At 31.0% G+C, this 21,560-nt stretch overlaps 1 protein-coding gene across 1 annotated transcript; it reads left to right on the forward strand.

Moving 5' to 3' along the window:
- The first annotated feature begins 2,023 nt into the window (after window positions 1-2,023).
- Window positions 2,024-5,912, forward strand: LOC129313484 (patellin-3-like). Its single transcript, XM_054956640.1, has 4 exons — window positions 2,024-3,575; window positions 3,768-3,892; window positions 4,133-4,274; window positions 5,022-5,912. Exons 1-4 carry the CDS (start codon window positions 2,229-2,231, stop codon window positions 5,274-5,276), a joined length of 1,869 nt encoding a protein of 622 aa, XP_054812615.1. The 5' UTR covers window positions 2,024-2,228; the 3' UTR covers window positions 5,277-5,912.
- The last annotated feature ends 15,648 nt before the right edge of the window (window positions 5,913-21,560 follow it).

Here is a 21,560-nt window from a genome sequence, read left to right on the forward strand (position 1 = left end):
CTGTTCGAGGAAAAAAAAAAATAGTTGGGCAATGCTTTTGGCATTTGCGGTGTACGAGGTGGTCCACTACAACCCCCAACGGCCTCCTGTGATTTTATTCTCCGTGACAGCTCTGTCATCCTGAGACATTGTTGTAGTTGGCGTTGATGGTTCTCACATCTACGTTGTCAATGATTCGTTTATTCTTTTCTCGTTTTATTGCTATCTTAGCTTGCTTGACCGTTGTATTTGTGAAAGCAAAAGATAGCCAGAAATAATTATTAATCATTTGTTGGATTTGATTTGATTATCTCTTTTAATCAATCAATATTGTATTATATTATTAAATTACTTGATCAATTTTCTCAAATAAAGCAATGATTCCCTTGTCCAGTGTGTAAAACCTCGGAAAATAAAATAAATGTTAAATATATAAAATTTTAAAAATGAATAATATAACTTATGACAAATGTTATACTAGAAATGAGCTTCTATATTTACATTTTTTTATACTCACATAATTATTTATTGAAAACCTTTTAATTCATGAGTGAACTGTTAATGTATACGATTGGAAGAAACATTATTATTTGTTATGTGATGAAAAACTTACGACCCATATTATTATCAAACTAAATTGTAAAACTGGTGTTCCACACAAAACCTAAGATAAGTCATGTTATACAAGGCATGCTAATAAAATAGCTTTGCATTGAATTTATGTGTATATATGTATATATATTAATCAATTAATAAAGAACAATCAAATTCAACTAAATTTTACTCACTCCGTTTAAAAATATAAAGCATTTTTTTAGAAATTGAGTGTTTAAAAATATAAAATATTTTTTTTTAATCTTTTGAGGTGTAATCATTATATTTTTTTTAAAATACCCCTATTGATAATAACTTTATATTTATTGTAGAGTGTTTAATAGGGGGTAAATATAAAATATAGGGTTAGTTTAAATGTAAGTAATTACTTTATTAAGAGGTAAAATTCAGTTAAAAATATCTTATATTTTTTAACGGAGGGAGTATGATTTACTTCTCATGAAACATTCTTAGAAGATGAACCAAAACTTTGTATTATTTTGACAATAACTTAAAAAAAATGAAAAATAGAATTATTTACCAAAAAATGAAAAAATAGAATTTAATGTAACGAGTTTATAAATACTAAAAAAGGATTAATAATATTATAATCAAACTATTACTCTAAAATTAGTTTAGCGATCAATGAGATAATAGTTAATTTTAATTTTTCAAAAGATTTCCAGTATCTTAGGTTATTGATTAAGACTAATTCAATAGGCAATTTGCAGGAGGTATGGCTCTCACTAAGAAATAAATCGCTGCTACATACCAAATGCTCAAATTTAAAAATTTTGAACAAGTTTTGATCCAAGTCTTATCTGATAAAATTAATACACATTTAATATGGAGTATCATATATGACTTACAGGCTGTGTTGTTCATCAATCTTTAATAACATGCCTTATTGGAGAGATAACTTGATATAGTATAATAATTTACTTTTTATATGCAAAATGTATGAAATGAAGATAAATTATTTTTTCTTGGCCAACATATAAAGATAAATTTAAATACATGCATAGAATTATAAAATTTCTCAAAAATTCTCTATTATAACACCTAATAAAATAAAATAGTAATTAACTTTATCATATGTTAAATAAGAGAAGTAATGCAATAAAAATAGCATATAATAGATATTATAATTATAATTTTTGTATATTAAAAATAAAATATTTTAGATATTAAATTAAGAATCTCTTAAAAAAATATAATTTGAATTTTAAATTGATGCAGCTAATATGCGAATGAAGATAAATTTGAACGTGCTATATTTTATTCCGAGGGCAGAAAAGGGTAAATTATTATTAAGGTGAATGCAGATATACTTGAGGGTGGGGGGAGTCAGAATATATGAAAATCAAACAAGGATAGCGGTTTAGAGGTGTAGTGGGTCCCACTAACAAGGTGTTTGTATATTACAGCTGGCATGCCCTTTCCTTACAGTCTGGTTCTTCCCATCATACACACCCCCCACCTTCTCCCATTCCTATTCCACTCTGTCTCTCTCTCACTAAACTTTTTTAAGCCCTTTCCTTCACTTTCTCTCACAAGGTTCAGCGATAAGCACGAACGCTTAATCCTTCTCTCTCTCTCTCTCTGTTTCTCTAACGATTATTTTCCATCTCTTATTTTGATCATCTTTCTTCGGCATGGCTGAAGAGCCCCAGAAATCGGTTGAGGAAGTGGCAGTAGCAGTGGCGGAGAAATCCGTTGTTGAAGAGAAAGAGCCCGAGAAGCCGGTCATCGAAGCAGAGCCTGAGAAGCCAATCGCTGAGAGCGAGAAAAAAGATGAAGAGAAGCCGGCGGGCCCCACTGAGGAAGCTGTCGAGGAGAAGAAGCCGAAGGCCCCAGTAGAAGAAAGAAAGATTACCCAGTCTGTTTCTTTCAAGGAGGAGACCTATGTAGTCGCCGACCTCCCTGAAGCTCAGAAGAAGGCCCTTGATGAGCTGAAACAGCTTATTCAAGAAGCATTAAACAAGCACGAGTTCACTGCTCCGCCGCCGCCTCCTCCGCCGCCGGCCAAGGAGGAGGAAGAGAAGAAGGCCCCGGAGGAGGAGAAGAAGGAGGAAGAAAAACCGGCTGCAGTTGAAGAAAAAACTGAAGCAGAGCCTTCTAAGGAGGTTGCTGTTTTTGAAGAGCCGGCAAAGGTTGAGGCTGCAACAGTTTCTGAACAGAAAAAGGAAGAGGAGAAGCCTGCACCTGAAGCTCCGGTCGTCGCGGAGGCTGTTGAAACCGTCACTGAAGAGAAAAAGGAGGAGGAGAAGCCTACACCTGAAGTTGCTGTTGTCACGGAGGTGGTTGAGAAAGTTTCTACTGAAATACAGGCTGATTCTAAGACGGTAGAAACAATCAAAGAGACCATAGTGTCAGTCTCTGAGGAGGCAGCACCTGAAACTAAGGATGGCGAGGCCGCTGCTCCGCCACCAGAAAAGGCGGCGCCAGAAGCGAAAGTCGGGGAGGAGGTCCCAGCGCCGCCTCCGCCTCCACCAGAGGAGGTTTCAATCTGGGGAATTCCCCTGCTTGCGGATGAGAGGAGTGATGTGATACTCCTGAAATTCTTGAGAGCAAGGGATTTCAAAGTGAAGGACGCCTTCACGATGATCAAGAACACCGTTCGTTGGCGAAAGGAATTCGGAATCGACGCACTCGTCGAGGAAGATCTTGGGAACGATTGGGACAAGGTGGTGTTCACTCATGGGTATGACAAACAAGGCCATTCTGTTTGCTACAACGTGTTTGGTGAGTTCGAGAACAAGGAATTGTATCAGAGCACGTTTTCCGATGAGGAGAAGCGCCAGAAGTTCATCAGATGGAGGATTCAGTTCTTGGAGAAGAGCGTTAGAAAATTTGACTACGCTCCTACTGGAATTTCTACAATTGTCCAGGTCAATGATCTTAGGAATTCGCCTGGATTGGGCAAGAAAGAACTCAGGCAAGCCACTAATCAGGCCCTTCATTTGCTTCAGGATAACTATCCTGAGTTCTTAGCCAAGCAGGTACTTATAAAATCCCTACTTCATGCTGTTTCATTTAATTTTTCAAGCACACGCATACACAAACGTGTGTGTGTATCTATTCACTTGATGTTTGGATATCTGGGTTTTGACTTAATTTAAGTAGATGTAGGGAATTTGGTAGCTTTGACTTTATTTGATGTACGTCTGATTGATGGGTTTTGATTTCTTTAGGTGTTTATCAATGTCCCATGGTGGTACCTGGCCTTTGCAAGGATGATCAGTCCATTCCTGACTCAGAGGACCAAAAGCAAATTTGTATTTGCTGGTCCATCGAAATCTGCTGAAACCCTTTTCAAGTATGTGGTTACTTCCTTTTGTTTTCCTTGTCTTTTCACTATGTGCTCATTTATTGGATCTTTCTTATGATGCTTGGCCACTATTTATCTTTTTTTGGTCTGCAATTGATGGGTCTATGTATTTCTGCTCTCTCTTTCCCTTTTTATCACTGTTATCAGGAATATTATTTTCTTTGGTTTATCACTTAAATTGAAATGTTCCATAATTTGATGGCTGTTTGATCTTTTCTGTTAAAATAGATACATAGCTCCTGAGCATGTGCCTGTTCAGTATGGTGGATTGAGCAGGGAGGGTGACTATGAATTCACAACTGCTGACTCTGTTACTGAGTTTACTATTAAACCATCAACAAAACATATTATTGAATTCCCCGCTTCTGAGGTGAGGAGAAGTAGAGTGCTTTATTACACACACACGCACACACGCACAAGATTATAAATTACAATTTTCCCTAGGTTACTTTTAGTTTTTCATGTTTTGGTTTGTTCAATTGTCATTTCATCATCCTAGGGCATTTTACATATAACTTGATTAATTGTGGGGTAAGTCACATTCTATATAGCTTATGAAATTATTATTATTTTAAATTAAAATTTTAAATGTGCATGTTAAAAATAATAGTATATTTTAGGCTAAATGGTACATGACTTGAACTTTGGATTAGGCACATACATCCTCCCCCTACTTTAAATTTTGACAATAAATCCTGTTACACTTTTGAATGTATGCAAAAAAAAAAAAAAAAAAAAAAACACACACACACACACACACACACACACACATTACCATTAACTTGTCATTTCATATATATATATATATATATATTTTAGGGGTCACTCTTAAGTTTTAAAAGTCAAGCGGTGATAGGTAAAAAAGTCTTTGAATTTGGCTGTAGTTTAAGTAAACTTCTAATATATTTAAATGCATAAATAGTTATGTGGAACACAACAGACCATGGAACAACTTGAATGAGATACTTCAAATCATAGGAAGACTAACTGAATTCAATCCCAAACTAAATCAGATAAAATATAATTTAGTCTCAATATAGTTGTATTGGAAAAGTAAATTTTAGTTTCCTATTGTGCCCATATTTGGTTTATGATTTTGTAATTGTTGGATTTGCAGCCGACCCATCTGTTTTGGGAACTGAGAGTTGTGGGTTGGGATGTGAGCTATGGTGCTGAATTCGTGCCGAGTGCTGAAGATAGATACACTGTGATCGTACAGAAGAGCCGGAAAATTGGAGTTGCAGATGAAACTATAATCTCTAATGACTTTAAAATCGGGGAAGCCGGTAAGGTCGTGCTCACCATTGATAATCAGACATCGAAGAAGAAGAAGTTGCTGTACAGGTCCAAGACCAAACCCCTCTCTGAGTGAGTAAAAAGCCTTCATTGGAAGAAGGAGAACTTGTAAGGTCTGTGAATTACTATTGATTATTATAGACTATGTTAAAGGGAGGAAGAAGAATAAGGGCTCTACTTGGTATTTCATATTTCATTTGTTAACATGAAAATGGGGTGGGTGGGGGGAAAGGGATTTATTCTTTTTCTTTTTATACAGGGTCATATTTGTTCGTTTGGCTGAAATTAATTTGTTTTGTGTCAGTGGTTGGGAGATTTTATTCAGAGTAACTTCTTGTTTTTGCCCCTCAAAAATTTCTAACTTTTCAATTTGGTCCCCTACTATGTAACCTTGGGAGACTAGGCTTTCAATCCAGTCTCCCAGAAGATAATAAGATGACTGGAAAATAATTTGATAGATTGAAACTCACAGGGGTTACATTCTAGAGGATTGAATTGAAAAATCAGTCGTTTTTCAAGGGTAAAGATAACAATTTACTCTTCTATACCCAATTGGGGTTTATTTGTATGTATTTGTCTCTGTGGAGTGAGGAAGAAAGTCTATATTTGTAATATGATATACAACTCCAATGCCTGCCTGTAAAGTTTGTATGATTGTGATGATGGATTACTTATTCACTTGGTAAATATTTAAGTTCATTGATTCTGGTTCTGACTTTGATTGTGATGATGTATTAGTATTGCTTATTCACCTAGTGGGTATCAGATTTTAAGTTAATTGTTTCTGGTCTCTTTTGTTCGAGCCTTGGTAGGTAAGGTTCCTGTTGGTCTTTTCGGTTATACGAATTTGTTAAAAATTATGGCACTGTTATATGTAAGTACTGTTTTCCACAGACTATTCTGTAATTGAAACGTGTAGAAGCGTCTTTGTTGATGAGTGTGATGGTATTAGAAGGATCTGCTTTTGCCCATAGTTTCTTGATTCGCATTTGTCAAACCACATGCGAATCTCCTTTTGTCTGAGGAATAGAATAGTGGGGCCACTTGACGGTTTGATGCCGCTTGTTGCATCCAATGTTTTAAATAAGTGGAAAAATCAGCATGTCACGGTTTGATAGTTGAACCGGTTTGATGGGCGGGTTCAACCGGTAATAAAATAATTAAAAAATTAATAGAATATAAAGATTCAAATTGAAGTGCATTTATAATTTGAAATGACATATGTTTACAAACATAATAAAATAAAATATAATAGTTAATGTTTACAAATAATTTATATTTTATATTGCATGATTTTTATTTGATTGGTCTTATTTAATTTTTTTAATTATAATTGATTTTACTTGGTGCTCGTTTGGTTTTTATTTATGAAAAGTTAGTTTGTTAAAAATTTATTTAATAAAAATTAATTTAATAAAATTTATAATTAAATTTATGTTTGGATGTAATTTTTTCAAAAGGTAATTGATAAATTAAAAGTTGTTTAAATTATATATAATGAAATATGTTTTTAAATGTCTTATTATCAAGAGACATATTTATTTATGATATTTTATAATTTATTATATAAATGTAATATATTAGAAATGTCTATAAATATGATAAAAATTTTAAATAATATAAAATTTAATATATTAAAAAAATTATATAATAAATAGTTTAGTATATATTAATATTAAAAATTAATATGATTAATTATTTAATATATAATATACAATTTGGTATTTAATTAATCGCAAATATGGTCTTGATCGCAAATTGTTCATTAGGATGTGTTTAAATACAAAAGTATTTAATTATTTATTAGTTTTTTAATATTATATCTTTAATGTTTGTTTTTTATTTAGCTAATGTTTTCATTGGAACATATGTTTAAATATTGAAAATGTTGAATTTTTTTATTTTTAGTCAAAGTTATTGAAAATCACTTACTTAATCAAAGAGTATAATGCAATGTCTTCATCATACATTTTATGTATAATTTAATTTGTAAGGGAGGGTAATGATGGAACGAAAGGTAAAAAGGGTAGAATAATAAATGTTGGAAAAGTATTGAAGTTGGGAATATGCTTTCAAATTTTGGAAAACTCCATCAAGCAAAGTTCACCGAATCTGCATTTGAATCTCATTTTAACGTGCATTTTCAAAGTTAATTTCTATAACAATAAATATCCAAATAATATTTGATTTTGGAAAAATAATAAAATACTTTTTAAATATTAAAAGTTACAAAAACTAAACACATGCTTAACATTTAAAGTTAGTAACATTTACTTCATTTTATATAAAATAGGTTGGTAGAATAAATTATCAATAAAAGTTAAAAAAATAAAATAAAAAGAAAATTATAATAGCCATTTTCTAAAAACGAGCACAATGCACAAGAAAGCGGGAAAAAGACTGATGGGACGTCCCTTGATCATCACCCCTTTATAATCCATTAATCCTATCTATTAATTTTAAATTTTTATTTATTAATTTTAAACTTTAAATATTTATTTATTCATTTCAATGTCCCACGCTTTCCTTTTTTATCTGTTCAAAATTATCTCCACTTTCTCTCTATTTTTGGGTGAAAAAGAAGCAAGCTTGAGCTTTTTTTCAAACGACGGAGTTACTTCATTCGACCACCACATAGATACACAACAAAATCTAGACGACAGATGATAAGAGACGCAAAAACGAGAACGCGACGTAGTGGTGGAGTCAAATCGGAACGCACACAAGACCCTATAGCTGTAGATTTAGGATCCGTTTAGATTTCAGTTGGGTATAATAGATTATGAAAATAATTAATTAAGTGATAGATTTTAATCATAATTGATTATGTTATAACGTAATTTATTTGGATATTGTTTTTTTAAAATTGATTTTAACTTAATATATGTTAACAACTTTTTTAAAGATTTAAAATTTAAATTTTACTAAGAAAAAAAAAGAGAAGAGAAGGGAGTTTGATTTTTTTTTTATAAAATTTTGTGCTTTTTTATAATTTTTTTGGACCTTTTCATGTAATTTCTCCAGTATTTTTTTATTAGCATTTCTGGAAAAGCTCAAAATATTAGCTTTTGAAAAAAATCGATTTTAAAGGTTGGAATCGATTTTTTGCTTTTTCAGGTGTTTGGCTAATAAACTAAATAATTAATTTTTTTGAAAATAAAATTGATTAAAGACGTATCCAAACGGGCACTTAAGTTCTGTGAAGTCGAAGAAGAAGGTTTTTTTTTTTTTTTGGGGGGGGGGGATGGGCAATCTTTTGGATGGAGTTTTATTCATATGTCTATGACCCGCTACACTCGTTATTCACCTGTTATCCGGTCTAAAACGGTTCAAAGCTAGCTAACTCTTTAAACGGTTCAATAAGCTTAAATGAACCGTCTTTATATCTGGTTGGCAGTTGAGCTAGTTTGACCCGTCGGGTCGGTCCGATTTTCAAAATATTAGTTACATCAAAATATACTGAAATTATGAAAAAACATAATTATTGGTTCATATGATTTTGTTATGTTTTGTTATTGGTACATCTATTTTTTCATATGTATAGAGGGATGATAATGTGATCAATACCCTTGGTTCTTATGAATTAATTAAGATACTGATAATTAAATCAGTTATTGAACCTATTAAGATAATGGGTTAAAGATTAGTGATTCAATCAGGAGTTAATTCAGAGTCAAATCGATCTTAATTAAAATAATTTAATTTAATTTATATACATAAAAATATGAAGTTAAAAGTGAAAAAATGAATATTTAAATAAATAAAAATATTCATTTAAAGACACAAAATTTATAAATTTTCTTTTAATTTTTTAAAATTAATAATTTGGCGGTTTTTTTAAAAGAATAATTTAACATATTCCATTTATCTTCCTCATTTTCTATTGATATGGACTAAATAAATAAAAAATCCTGAAATTTTAAAAATAAAGTATTTTCATTTTTAGAAACCAATATCTTATCATTTAGAAAATATAATATTAATGTTATGCATTAAAATTAATTAAATTAAGTGCAGCAATAATTCTTTGAAGAAAAATTCAACTCAGAAGATACACACTCACCGAAATATGTTCCCAACTTTCAAGATAATCTTGGTGTAAATAACAATATTTTATTATTATCTTGTCCAGCTTTTCACTTATCTGCAATTGAACTTACATTTTTTCTTGGTTATATAAAAAATGAAAAATCCTGAGAGCAAGGTAGGAAACGTATCTCTTATTTTTTACGATCTAAAGAATCAAGCCTAAAACGTTCTCTCTCGATTTCTTCTACTGGGGTTGCAGTTTTTTCACCCTCCATGGTCCTTTTCATTTGTAGATTTGTATCAAAAATGGAAGAAAGATGTGGATTTCAAAAAAGTAAGGTTTTTCACTTTTTTATATCTAGTTCTTCTCTTTTCACTTCTTGATCGTTGTTTCTCTCCTTGTCTTCCTTCATCATTGTATCCTTTTTTTTTTCTTCCTTCATCTCTTTCCATTACTTCTTCCAGCCATCGGCTTCTTCCTTTTGTTTTGTTTTTAAAATTTTCAACCAACCTAATGAGCTAGAGTAAAGTTGCGACGTGGGTTTGGGAGAAATTTTTCCAGCAAAAATGTAACCAAACCAACCCACCCAACTCGTTGGGTTAGTTGGGTTATCTTGGGTTAATCCTGAGTTGGTTGAATTACACTTGGCCAATCTCATACTAGTTTAAGTGGAAAATCAAAACAAAAAAGAGGGCAGTTCACTGGTTCATTAGTTGAATCAGCCAATTCAGTTCGGTTCTTCATTCCATGAAATTAATAGTTGGACTAGCAATCCAACTGGTGACATCTTGATTGAATAAAAATAATATTTATGTGTATATATATGAATAAAATTTTAAAAAATAATAGTAACATTATCATTCCCAATTTAGAGTTGTAGTCATAATATATTGAGTTTTATTTTTTAATTTTTTTTTTCATGTGTAGTTTTTTTAATGGGAAAATCACAATGAATGACCTTTGGAGCATGTTATTTACAGAAAAGGACCAAATTAACTTTGCAGGACTAAAGGACCAAAATGTAATTAAATTTTAATGTGAAAAGATAAAACTACCCCTTATTTAAAAAAAATCTTCTCACTATCACCAGGAGCTCCAATGTCGATCATCAAACTAGCAAGAGAGGCAAATTAATTTTTTTTTAAGGTGGCCAGAGGAGTTTGAACTCACACCCCCTTAGCTATCAAAAAAATAGTTACCACTAGGCTAACAATTTCTTTCAATTATATGATACAAATTTGTATCTATATTTTTAACTCTTTTTCCATTTTTCATGTCAATACTCATAACTCATTAGGAGTTTAATAATTACTTATCATTTTACAAATGATTATTTATTAAATTACTAATGGGACTTATTAAAAATTTTGATATGCATTGATTTTTATAAATATTTACTTATTTTTATTACTAGGAATGATAAGTCCCCATTGATAATTTAACAAGTAACTATTTTTGAAATGACAAATCTTGTTACTAACTTTGAAAATTTCTTTTAATAATTTGATAATAAATTTTAGTAAAATAACAAGTTCATATAAGTTTTTGACATACCAATATGAACTTGTTAAATGAACAATGCAAATCTTTATATACATTTTAGTTTGTTTTCACTTTCCATATCAATATTTATCATAAGCTTAATAGGTACTTGTCATTTTACAAATAATTACTTGTTAAATTACTAATGAAACTTGTTAAAAAAAAATTTAATATACAATGATTTTTTATAAATGTTTACTTGTTTTTATTACCAAAAGCTTACATGTCAAAATCTTATATGAACTTGTTATTTTGCTAAAATTTACTTGTCAAATTATCAAGAGAAATTTTCAAAGCTAGTAATGGGACTTGTTATTTCACAAATAATTGCTTGTTAAATTAACAAAGGGGACTTGTTAAAGAAATTTAATATGGAGTAATTTTTATGAATGTTAACTTGTTTTTACTACCAAAACCTTACATGTCCAAAGCTTATATGATCTTGTTATTTTACTAAAATCTTCTTATCAAATTATCAAGAGAAATTTTCAAAACTAGTAACGAGACTTTTTATTTTATAAATTATTACTTGTTAAATTACCAATAGTGACTCATCATTCCTAGTAATAAAAACAAATAAATCTTTATAAAAAATAGTGCATATTAAAATTTTTAACAAATTTAATTAGTAATTTAACAAGTATCTATTTATAAAATGACAAGTAACCATTAAACTCCTGACAAATATCGGAATAGAAAGTGAAAACAAAGTAAAATATATATAAAGTTTTGCATTGTTCATTTAACAAATTCACATTTTTATATCAAAAGCTTACATGAACTTATTATTTTACTAAAATTTACTCATCAAATTTTTTAAAAAAAATTTCAAAGCTAGTAACGAGACTTGTCAGTTTACAAGTGATTACTTATTAAATTACTAATGGAGACTTGTCATTTCTAGTAATAAAAATAAATATTCCATCCATTAAAAAATATAAGGCATTTTTTAGGGATTGGATGTTAACAAATATAAAGTATTTTAAGTCTTTTAAGGTGTAATCATAACCTTTTTTCAAAAAGTTTCCCTATTGAATATATTACTTTATTTTTTTAAGGATGAAACACTATTAAATAGAGATAAATATAAAAAATATGCGTAGTTTAAAGATAAGTAACTATTTTATTGGAGGTGAGATTTGATTAATAATGCCTTATATTTTTTAATGGAGGGAGTAAACATTTATAAAGACCAGTGCATATTACAATGTTCAACACATCCCATTAGTAATTTAACAAGTATCTATTTATGAAATGACAAGTCATCATTAAACTCGTAACAAATATTAGTATGAAAAGTTAAAACAAAGTAAAATATATATAGAGATTTTCATTGTTCATTTAACAAGTTCGTATTAGTATGTCAAAAGTGTAACATCTTACAAATCTAAGCATGATTAACTAAGCTTAATGAGGATGATTAATGAGTTGATGAGGTATGTGGCCAGAGGAGTTTAATAAGTGTATTTGATTGTGATTTTGGCCCAAAATGTGGATTTGAAGTGAAGTTAGGCCATCCAGGTAAGGAAAGAAGAGGAAAAAGTGAAGAAAAGTTCTCTGTACCACATGCTGCGATGTATGGATGATTTGTTGCGACACAGAAAGACATATTCACGAGGAAGGGCCTCTCCGTGCCTTGTATCGCAACGCATGGCTAAAATTTTGCTTCAACTGGTTTATGTCTGCGTGTGAAAATAGAAGAGGAGAAAAAGAGAAAACAAAGAACACGAAATTGCTCTGTTAGGGCATGCATATTGGAACCATTGTTGCTACCTTGGAGCTTCCTAACACCTAAGATAAGTATAATGTGCTTTCTTCTTCCCTCTACTTCCATTATTATAAGAAGTAAAGTTAGGGTTTGAGTTGAGAGATTGATTTTTGGTCTATATGAACTATGGGTTCAAACCTATTGGTTAAAATGGATACAATGAAAGTTGTTTAGGATATTTGAACCCTACGTTAATGATTTTGTGAATGGTTAGTTAGGAGGAGCCATTGATATGTGAATTTTGCAATTAATGAGGTGGTTGAGAGTGTATGTGGATCATTAAAGATGATTTAGTGACTCATTGATGAAAATGTAAGTCAAAGGAACTTAGTAAATCCATTGGGTATGATTAGGAGTGAATTTATAGTTTTGATGAAAAATGGATATATGGAGTTGATGTTAGTAATTGCCTAAAATGGGATAATGATATTATCCTTGTGATATGATTGTAGAGTAAATCAATTGGCACTATTCAAGCTTGGAAAGAAGTTTTAGAAGTGTTTAATATGAGGGCTAAACCTTTGATCTCTTAAAGATCTAAGGTAATCAGGAAAACTTAGTTTGTATAGTTGAATGTTAATTAATTAATTGTTTGAAATGGTAGATTTGAAATGTGGTTAGTGTTTTAAACTCTTGATGTAAATTTGGCAAGGTAATGATAATTGTGCATGTTGAAATTGTCTTGTTACCTAGAATAATAAGACACATGTTATTCCTATTACTGATGATGAGGATGTGTAAATAGGATATGATTTGATAAGAATGTGATATATGTGATACATGATATGTGGAGTAGATTGGAGTGAGAATTTGAATTCATATAAGATGAATGATTGAATAGAATGCATAATATGTGTAAGTTATGCATATCATGACCATTGGTGGGAGTTTGCCTAAGAAAAAAAGTAGATGGTTATATTTACATGGTATTGGCAGTGACCGTTGGATTTAGGAGCTTGCCTTGGCACCAACTGCTAGAATCGAGAGATAGCCCTTGTCCCATGATTGATTAGGCACTGTCTTACTTATTTTATGAGGAACTTGAATCTAACTAATCTCTACCTATTTATGAGGAGACTAGATTAGGGGTACGATATCTCATTGTTATTAGTATTGGGAAAAATCAGATTACACAAGTAAGTGAGTTGACCCTAGCCTAGTAGCTTTTCACAAGTAAAAGGCTGGGTTAGTCCATGAAGGGCAAGCCACCGAATGGCCACCATTTCATGTGGGAGGTAATTAGGAGAGTATAAGGTTGGCATATGATCATATATTTGGCCCAGCCACATGATTGTTAGTATTATGGTCTGGTGTGGTTAGGGGCGCATGGTTGGTATTATTGCAACCTCAAGTTGTACATTATTGATATATATATATATATATATATATGATTATGTGTTTGAAGCCAGGTCACAAAGTTGTTATTGTTGTGGTCGAGGCTATACATTGTCTTACATACTTTATATGTGTCTTTATTTCCAATTGCATCCATTTTTGATTGATATGCAACTGTATAGATTAGGTGAAACTTGGTTACTGAGTGATTGTACTTACCCCTCTATTTAACATTATACAGGCACTAGTTCTGAGCAAGATAAAGGGAAAGCACCAGGGGCTTGGAAACTCTATTTCCTACTATAGACCTCTCATAATTTTAGTTGCATATGTGTAATTAATTGATATTGCCAACTAGGATGTTCATATTTTGTTATTAATTGCACTATTAAATATTGAGTATTAAAAGGTGTATTTTAAGCCTAGTGCGTATGGTATCTTTTTAGTTGAGGTATATGAGCAAGATTAAAATATTAGTACAAGTATAAATTTGACTATATGCATGGTTGTACTGGATTATATTGAGTTTTGAAGTCAAAATGCTTCCCCCTGTTATTTCTTAAATCAAGGGGTTAAAGGTTGAAATTGTAAAATATGTGCTATTTGGTTGTTGTGGTATGTTACATAGGTTATCCTAAGTCTATTGGGTGTGGTCTAATGGTTAGTATGAGCTTTTAGTACTTGAATTGAGTTTTGAACACCCTAGTTGTGTTTTGAAAGCATAAATGAGTAGGTTTTCATTTTGGTATCCAACTTTTGATTAAGAAATAATTTGAATGTGAAACCAATGTCATTAGTTAGAGCTTGGAGAAAGCTTTCTGTAGACACCTAGATCACCTTAAATGGACGTTAGATGGAGATCTAGCATTGGAAGTTTAGCCAAAAAATCTACCATGATAGCAACATGCTATCATAGGATTTGTTGTTTATGACACAACATAAAATTTTGTGCTACAGCGTAATTGTGCGAGAATTAATTTTTTGCTATTTTGACCCTAATTTGATTGTATCTTACCTTGTATGGTGCCCATGCTTCCATATACATGTTTTGTTTAGATTTTATAGTATTTTAAGTTTTGAAAACTTAGGATTCCATTTATGAAAATTTTACAAATTTGGTAATTCATTTGGGTTATTCCTATAATCACCTAAAGTTGAGGGTTAATTGTGGATTAGTGAGGGAGACCTTCCAATTATTATCCGGCATGTGATAGGGGCGGATGGTTGGTATTATTGTGACCTTATGATGTGCATTATTGATAATATGTTAATGATATGTGTTTATACCCAGTTACATGATTGTTATTATTGTGACCGTGGCTATAATTATCACATGTGTGTTTATTGCCATTTGCATATCTTTTTAATTGATGTGCAATTGTATATATTAAGTGAAACTTGGTTACTGAATGGTTATACTCACCCCTCAATTCTCAATATTTTTAAGGCCTAACTCATCAGACCAAGATTGGGGAAAATGTGCTGACGCTTAGGATTGTGGAGTAAATCCTTTAGTATGCCTCATTATGTTGTTTTATCTGTATTAACATTGTTAATTTACCAACTAGGTCACATGTCATTGTTTTGAACTTCTTGTATTATTAACTGTGTAAAACTTGTGTATTTTGTTCCCTGGGTTAGTGAGTTTTGGTTGTCAACCTTGTATAGAGCTGAAATACTTGTGCAAGTAGTGTTATGTGTATTTTGAAATGATTTGAAAAGAAAATGATTGGTTAGTGAAAAGATTTCCTCCCCTTATGTTTTATGAAATTTGGAGTTGAGTGAAATTGCATATTTGTGATTGTGGTGTGTTGCATGAGTTTTATAGGGTCTATTAACTGTGGTTGAATAGTTGGTATAGGCTTTTGGCACTTCTATGTGAGTTTGAACACTATTGTTGTCAGTTTTTTAAAAAAAAAGTAGTGACAATGGGTTTGGCTATTCAACTCTTGGTAAAAAATGAATTTGAGTGTGAAACTTGTGTCATTAATAAAGCTAGGAGAAAGCTCCGTAAAATACTGAAATCACCTCAATCAGATGGCGGATGGAGATTTGGGATGTGTCAAAAGTTCATCCTTGTGTTGTCAAATGACAGCAATAGTTTGCTATCAAATTTTGTCCAATGTGCCGTGGCGCATGGCACCTCCCACCATGACGCATGGCACAGAAACGTGCACATTGCAACACATGTGCAATTTTCATCACTGTTTTACTATTTTGGGATTTTATGCAAATGCTTTAATTTTTCTTGTTTCCCATGCTTTTGCAATGTTTTAAAACTCTGATTTGGGGACTATTGAAAGCTTATGGGAGCGTTTTCAATATTGAAAACCTTGGGTTCCCAATGCAATTGTTTGAAAGTGTTTCCTCCATTTGTAAGTTGTGAAAACTTGGTAATCTTTGCTGGATTTAGACCTTTGATTGCCTTGGAGTTGATAGTAAGGGCATTACAAAAAGCATATATGAACTTGTTATTTTACTAAAATTTACTTGTCAAATTTTCAAGAGAAATTTTTAAAACTAATAACGAGACTTGTCATTTCATAAATGGTTACTTGTTAAATTACCAATGAAAATTTATCATTCCTAATAATAAAAACAAGTAAACATTTATAAAAACTAGTGCATATTAAAATTTTTAACAAGTCTCATTAGTAATTTAACAAGTAACTATTTATAAAATAATAAATAATCATTAAGCTCCTGATAAATATTGGCAGAGAAAGTGAAAACAAAGTTAAATATATATATATATATATATTTACATTATATAATTGAAAGAAATTATTAACCTTATGACTAACTATCTTTTTGGTGACTAAGGGGATGTGGGTTCAAAACCCCCCAGCCTCCTTAAAAGAATTAATTTTTCTCCCTCAAACTAGTGTTAGAGCTTTGGCAGGAAGTCCGACCACTGACATTGGTGCTCCAGTGGTCGGTCCAACCACCGTTGTTGAAGCTTCGATAATTGGCCAGTAACACTGAGGAGATTTTTTTTTAAAAAAAAATGAAAGGTAGTTTAGTCTTTTCAAACTAAAATTTAATTAACTTTTGGTCCCTTAGTCCTACAGAGTGAATTTAGAATTATTTGATCCTTTTCTATAAATTAAATGCTTCAAAGGTCACTGTGATTTTCCCCTTTTTTGTTTACTTATATTCTAAAGTGAACACATGCTAATTTTTTTCTACAATTTAATTAATATAATGTAAATAGACAAATTATGCACTTAAATTTAATTTTAACAATCTAAATTTGCATTAATATTTTTAAATTGAATAATTATTATTAAAATAAGAGTAAAAATTGAAAAGGTTTCAAAGCGATTCAACCGTTTAGGTTTCAAAGTTAAATTTGGTTATGTCAAAACTGCCTTATTCAAAGAGGTCCAAATGGTGCAACTCCCAAAAGGTTTCAAAGTAATAAATTGAATAAAACTGCTTTTGTATCCGAGTAGCAGTCTAAGCAGTCCGATCATCCAAGTCTTAAAGCATTGGATGTGACACTAAATGTGTTAAATTATTTAAAGTGCGACTAATGCTATTTAAATCTTATGCTGAATGTTAAAATAAGAAAGAAAGAAAACGAGTAATCACAAAATATGAAGTAACGAAGATCAACAGGAAGAAACAAAAGACTATGCTCAACTAAACGAAGACAAAATAAACATTAACATTAACATTATTAACCAAAAAAACAAAACTAATGGCTTCGAAATTAGAAAAAAAATAAACCCTCTACTTAGATGGGAAGAAAAATTGAGAAGATAGAAAATGAAAGGAGATAAGAGAAACTAGAAAGAAAATGATCACTTATTGTGTTTGGATGGATAGAAGAAAACAAAAAAAAAAATAGTAAATATCATAATGACTATGATACTCTTATGTCAAAGTATATCATGTTTCATGATTTCTTTGTAAAAATAAAATGAAAGTAGAAATTATATTCAAATTAACATAATCAAACTAGTTGTTAAAAAATGTATTTTCATATTATTAAATTTTAAAATCAAATACTTTTGTAAAACATGATATTTTTACATTTAAACAATCAAAAGTGGGAATTTTTTTAAAATTAAATTTAATAACGTAAAGATATATATCTATATTACGTTATCATAGTACTTATGTAAGCAAAATCTCCAATACAATTAAAATAAAAGGACAATGTTACTAATACTATAATTAACATGGTACATATAGAAACAAATTCTCCAACACATTGATCATGAAATATTATAAATACCAAGGCCAACTTGTCAATACATCATAAGCAAAAAAGACCAACATGTAGTCGCATTAGAAACAACATGATATAATATATATGTTCTCTAAACCCAAAAAGGCTAACGTGTTATCACAAACTAAAATACTACTATCCTTAGTCAACTGGAGGAGTCTCAATCTAAACATTGTTGGAAAATTTGTCCTCATAAAGTCTGTTCTCTTGGCTTTTTCTAATTATACCATGTAAATTATGCTCTTACTTGATAATGTTTTGGCTTAATTGGATAAAATCTCTAAAAATTTTCTTTAGGATTCTCCTGACAGAAAAAAATCCCACCTTCTCTTTTGGGATTGCATTACTTTAGATAAAAAAGTTTGGAGGTTTGGGCCTCAAGAACCTCAAAAATCAAAACATTGCTTTTATCATAAAGCTATGTTGGGGGATAATTACTAAATCAAACTATCTTTGAGTGCAGGTGTAGGTCTTACATGACAAATACAATTGCAGCATACCCATAATCCCTATGGTTGTTAAATCGAATTCTTGTTCCTATACTTAGGATAGCATTTGCAAAGGCTGGGATAAATTCATGTCTCATATTGGTTGAAAAGTTGGCAAAGGTGATCAAATATCATTTTGGTATGACAAATAAACTTCCCTACTTGATCCACTTGTCAAACATGCTTTCCACAATGCCAAATCTATTTTACATGCAAAAGTCTCTGATTTTCACAATCTTGCTGGTGGATGAAACTTTGATATTTAAGATGCTAGCTTCACCTTGATGTGACTAGGCATATCATGTATGTCCAACCTTCTAATCAACAAAATAAAGATAATGCCATTTTTTGGAGGCCCTCCTCTAATGGGAATTTCTCCATTAAATCCACTTATAAATCTATGGAGATTTATCAAACCCACAACTATTCAGATATTTGATCCAAGATTTGAAAATAACCTACTTATGATAAAATCAAATATTTTCTTTGAAAAGCTGCTTGGGATTATCTCCAAACCAACTTCTCACACTTTAATGGAAATACTCCTTAGCAACTTGATTACCCTCTTGGTTGTAATTCTCCCGATTCTTCTATTTATATTTTAGAATTTTCCTTACTTGCTCTGCTTGAGTTTAAATCTTATTTAGATTTATCAAGTGGTTGATGATGTGAGTGAATCAGATTTGCAAATCTTTGATTAATTCACCTCCCTTAATTTTGGAAGTCTCAAATTGAATGAGACTACTCTTTCGATTCTCTTTTATTTCATTTGTTCCTTTGTGGGCTTGTTTTAAGGCATTCCACATCTCCTTAGCTATTGCACAATGTGTAACTCAATAGTATTTCACACGATTGAGAAAAAAACTTATTGTAAGCTTAGCATTAGTATTGAGGTTGATGAGTCACTTATCTTCTACTCTTCTTTTCTTTTTTATCTCATAAGACCATCATCACCAACTATCATTGAGACGTATGGTTCTCTTGTGACAATGTCTAACATTTCAATATGCAGGGCTTCTAAATACATCATCATTATGCTTTTCTATAATAGGTAGTTCTTGCCTTTGAAGGCAGGTGGTCTAGTTGTGGACAATCCTTCACCAAGATTATTATTTACAAAGTTATCCATAATTAGGATCTTTGACTTTGTCTGTTAAGACAAGTTTTGGCAAGTTTTCTTTGATACCAATGGTAAAAAACACCCAAGAAGAGGTGAATTAAGCTAATTAAAATTTAAAACAAGTAATGCAAAAATAAAGATAAGTAAGGAATGATATCACCAATTAAAAGTGAGAGAAGGGAAGAGAAGCTTTACATAGAGAATTTATCCTTATTTAAATCTATCCACTTGAGCCTATATTTAGTCCCTAAAGTACCCTTGAGATTTCTCACTATTTTCATTAAGATTAAACTAGACTCTTAGTCGTCATAGTACAATGCAAACTTCTTATTAAGTCTGAAACTCTTCCCTTACAAAGATGATAACAAATCCCTTTAAGTTTCTTGAGCTTAATTTACTTTGTTTCAAGTGTAAAATATAGATATAAACAGAGTGAGTTCAATAATGAATCACTACTATCATAAAACTCTCTCTTAGACTGAATGTACAATCAATGAATGTATTAGCAAAAAGTTGTTAGAAATGAATGCGTATAGTTGTCTTAATCACTTCTCTTGTCTTTTGCTTCATAAATAAGTCCCATTTATAGTTGATCCTTAAAATAAATTAGTTACACTCATAAATTAGCCATTAGAGGCTTCATCTTTATTTCTTATGAGTTTTCAATTGTTTAAGGCAATAAAACAATGCTTTTCGATGGGTTTGCTTGTTGTTGCCACCTTGAGGAAAGTAACAAGCAACAACTATATGCATTAAATACTCTGACAGAAGGTAAAAGAAAGTAATATTAGTAGAGCAAAAACATACAAGTAAAAAAAAAATAATCCAAAGAATGAATAAGAGAGTAATTTCACCTATAGTTGTGTTTAAAAGACATTTATAAGGTTAAGGGAATAAACACAACACTTAGAAGCTAAAAAAGAATTAAATTAGATAAGTTTCGAGATGCTTTGCTTTGGAAACAAAAAATAGAGGAAATATCTTTAAAGATATATCAGTAGAAAGTGAGATATATCATATGAGTATGAAAGTATTATGATTGACAATAAAGAGCTTCATATGAGTAGATGAGAGACATATCGAAATGATTTATCGTAAAAGATGATAATTGAAGAAGATTTTTATTGAAATGATAAAAGACATTTGAGTAGGAAATAGATATTTGGTAGAACTCTATTATACAGGTAGAAAAATCATGAACTTGGAAGGCTAAGAATAGAAGGAGAAATTTGGGTAGAATTAACTTGTTCATCTAGGTAAGAAATATATCTATGGATAGAATTGAGATATACCTATAGGAAAGTTATGGGCACAGGAGGCTAAGAATAAAGAAAGACTTTTGAGTAGGAAGTCACACCTTTAGGTAGTAGGAAATGGTCATACCTATTGGAGTGGGTTCTACTAGCATGTCCAAGAATGATTTCAGCACACAATTTTAATCCAGTTTAATTCAAGCTGTAATCAATTTAAGGATAAAAAATAATTGAAAAAATTATCTCTAAATAAAGAAAGAAGAATTAAGGATAAGGAAAGTCAAAGATTTTAAACATATAAACCTTAATTCCATAAATATGCCAAAAATAATCATCTATGAAATAACAACTTCTTTATTTTGTAATAATTTAAATCAGGATTCAACATGCACCCCATTGTGCATCCATCGTTTTTGAATGCGTCCCTCGTTTTCATTTTGACAAATTCCTCTCCTATCTCCATTCTCTCATGACAAGTTGAGTAACGAGGACTTAGCTTGGAGGTAATTAGCGTTTCAGTGAGATTCGCCGCCTTTCATTCTCTAAGGTGGCGATGTTTCGTTCTCCCCAACAGCAAGTGCCATCTG

Source organism: Prosopis cineraria, unplaced genomic scaffold (genome assembly GCF_029017545.1).
Source record: "Prosopis cineraria cultivar Desert tree isolate PC_DT_omini unplaced genomic scaffold, ASM2901754v1 PC6, whole genome shotgun sequence".
NCBI classification, from domain to species: Eukaryota; Viridiplantae; Streptophyta; class Magnoliopsida; order Fabales; family Fabaceae; genus Prosopis; species Prosopis cineraria.

Excerpts from the sequence above, each read along its gene's own strand:
- LOC129313484 (XM_054956640.1), top strand. The coding sequence starts at position 2,229 with ATGGCTGAAGAGCCCCAGAAATCGGTTGAGGAAGTGGCAGTAGCAGTG. Across the intron at positions 3,893-4,132 it reads TCTGCTGAAACCCTTTTCAA|ATACATAGCTCCTGAGCATG; the intron begins GTATGTGGTTAC and ends CTGTTAAAATAG. Across the intron at positions 4,275-5,021 it reads TTGAATTCCCCGCTTCTGAG|CCGACCCATCTGTTTTGGGA; the intron begins GTGAGGAGAAGT and ends TTGGATTTGCAG.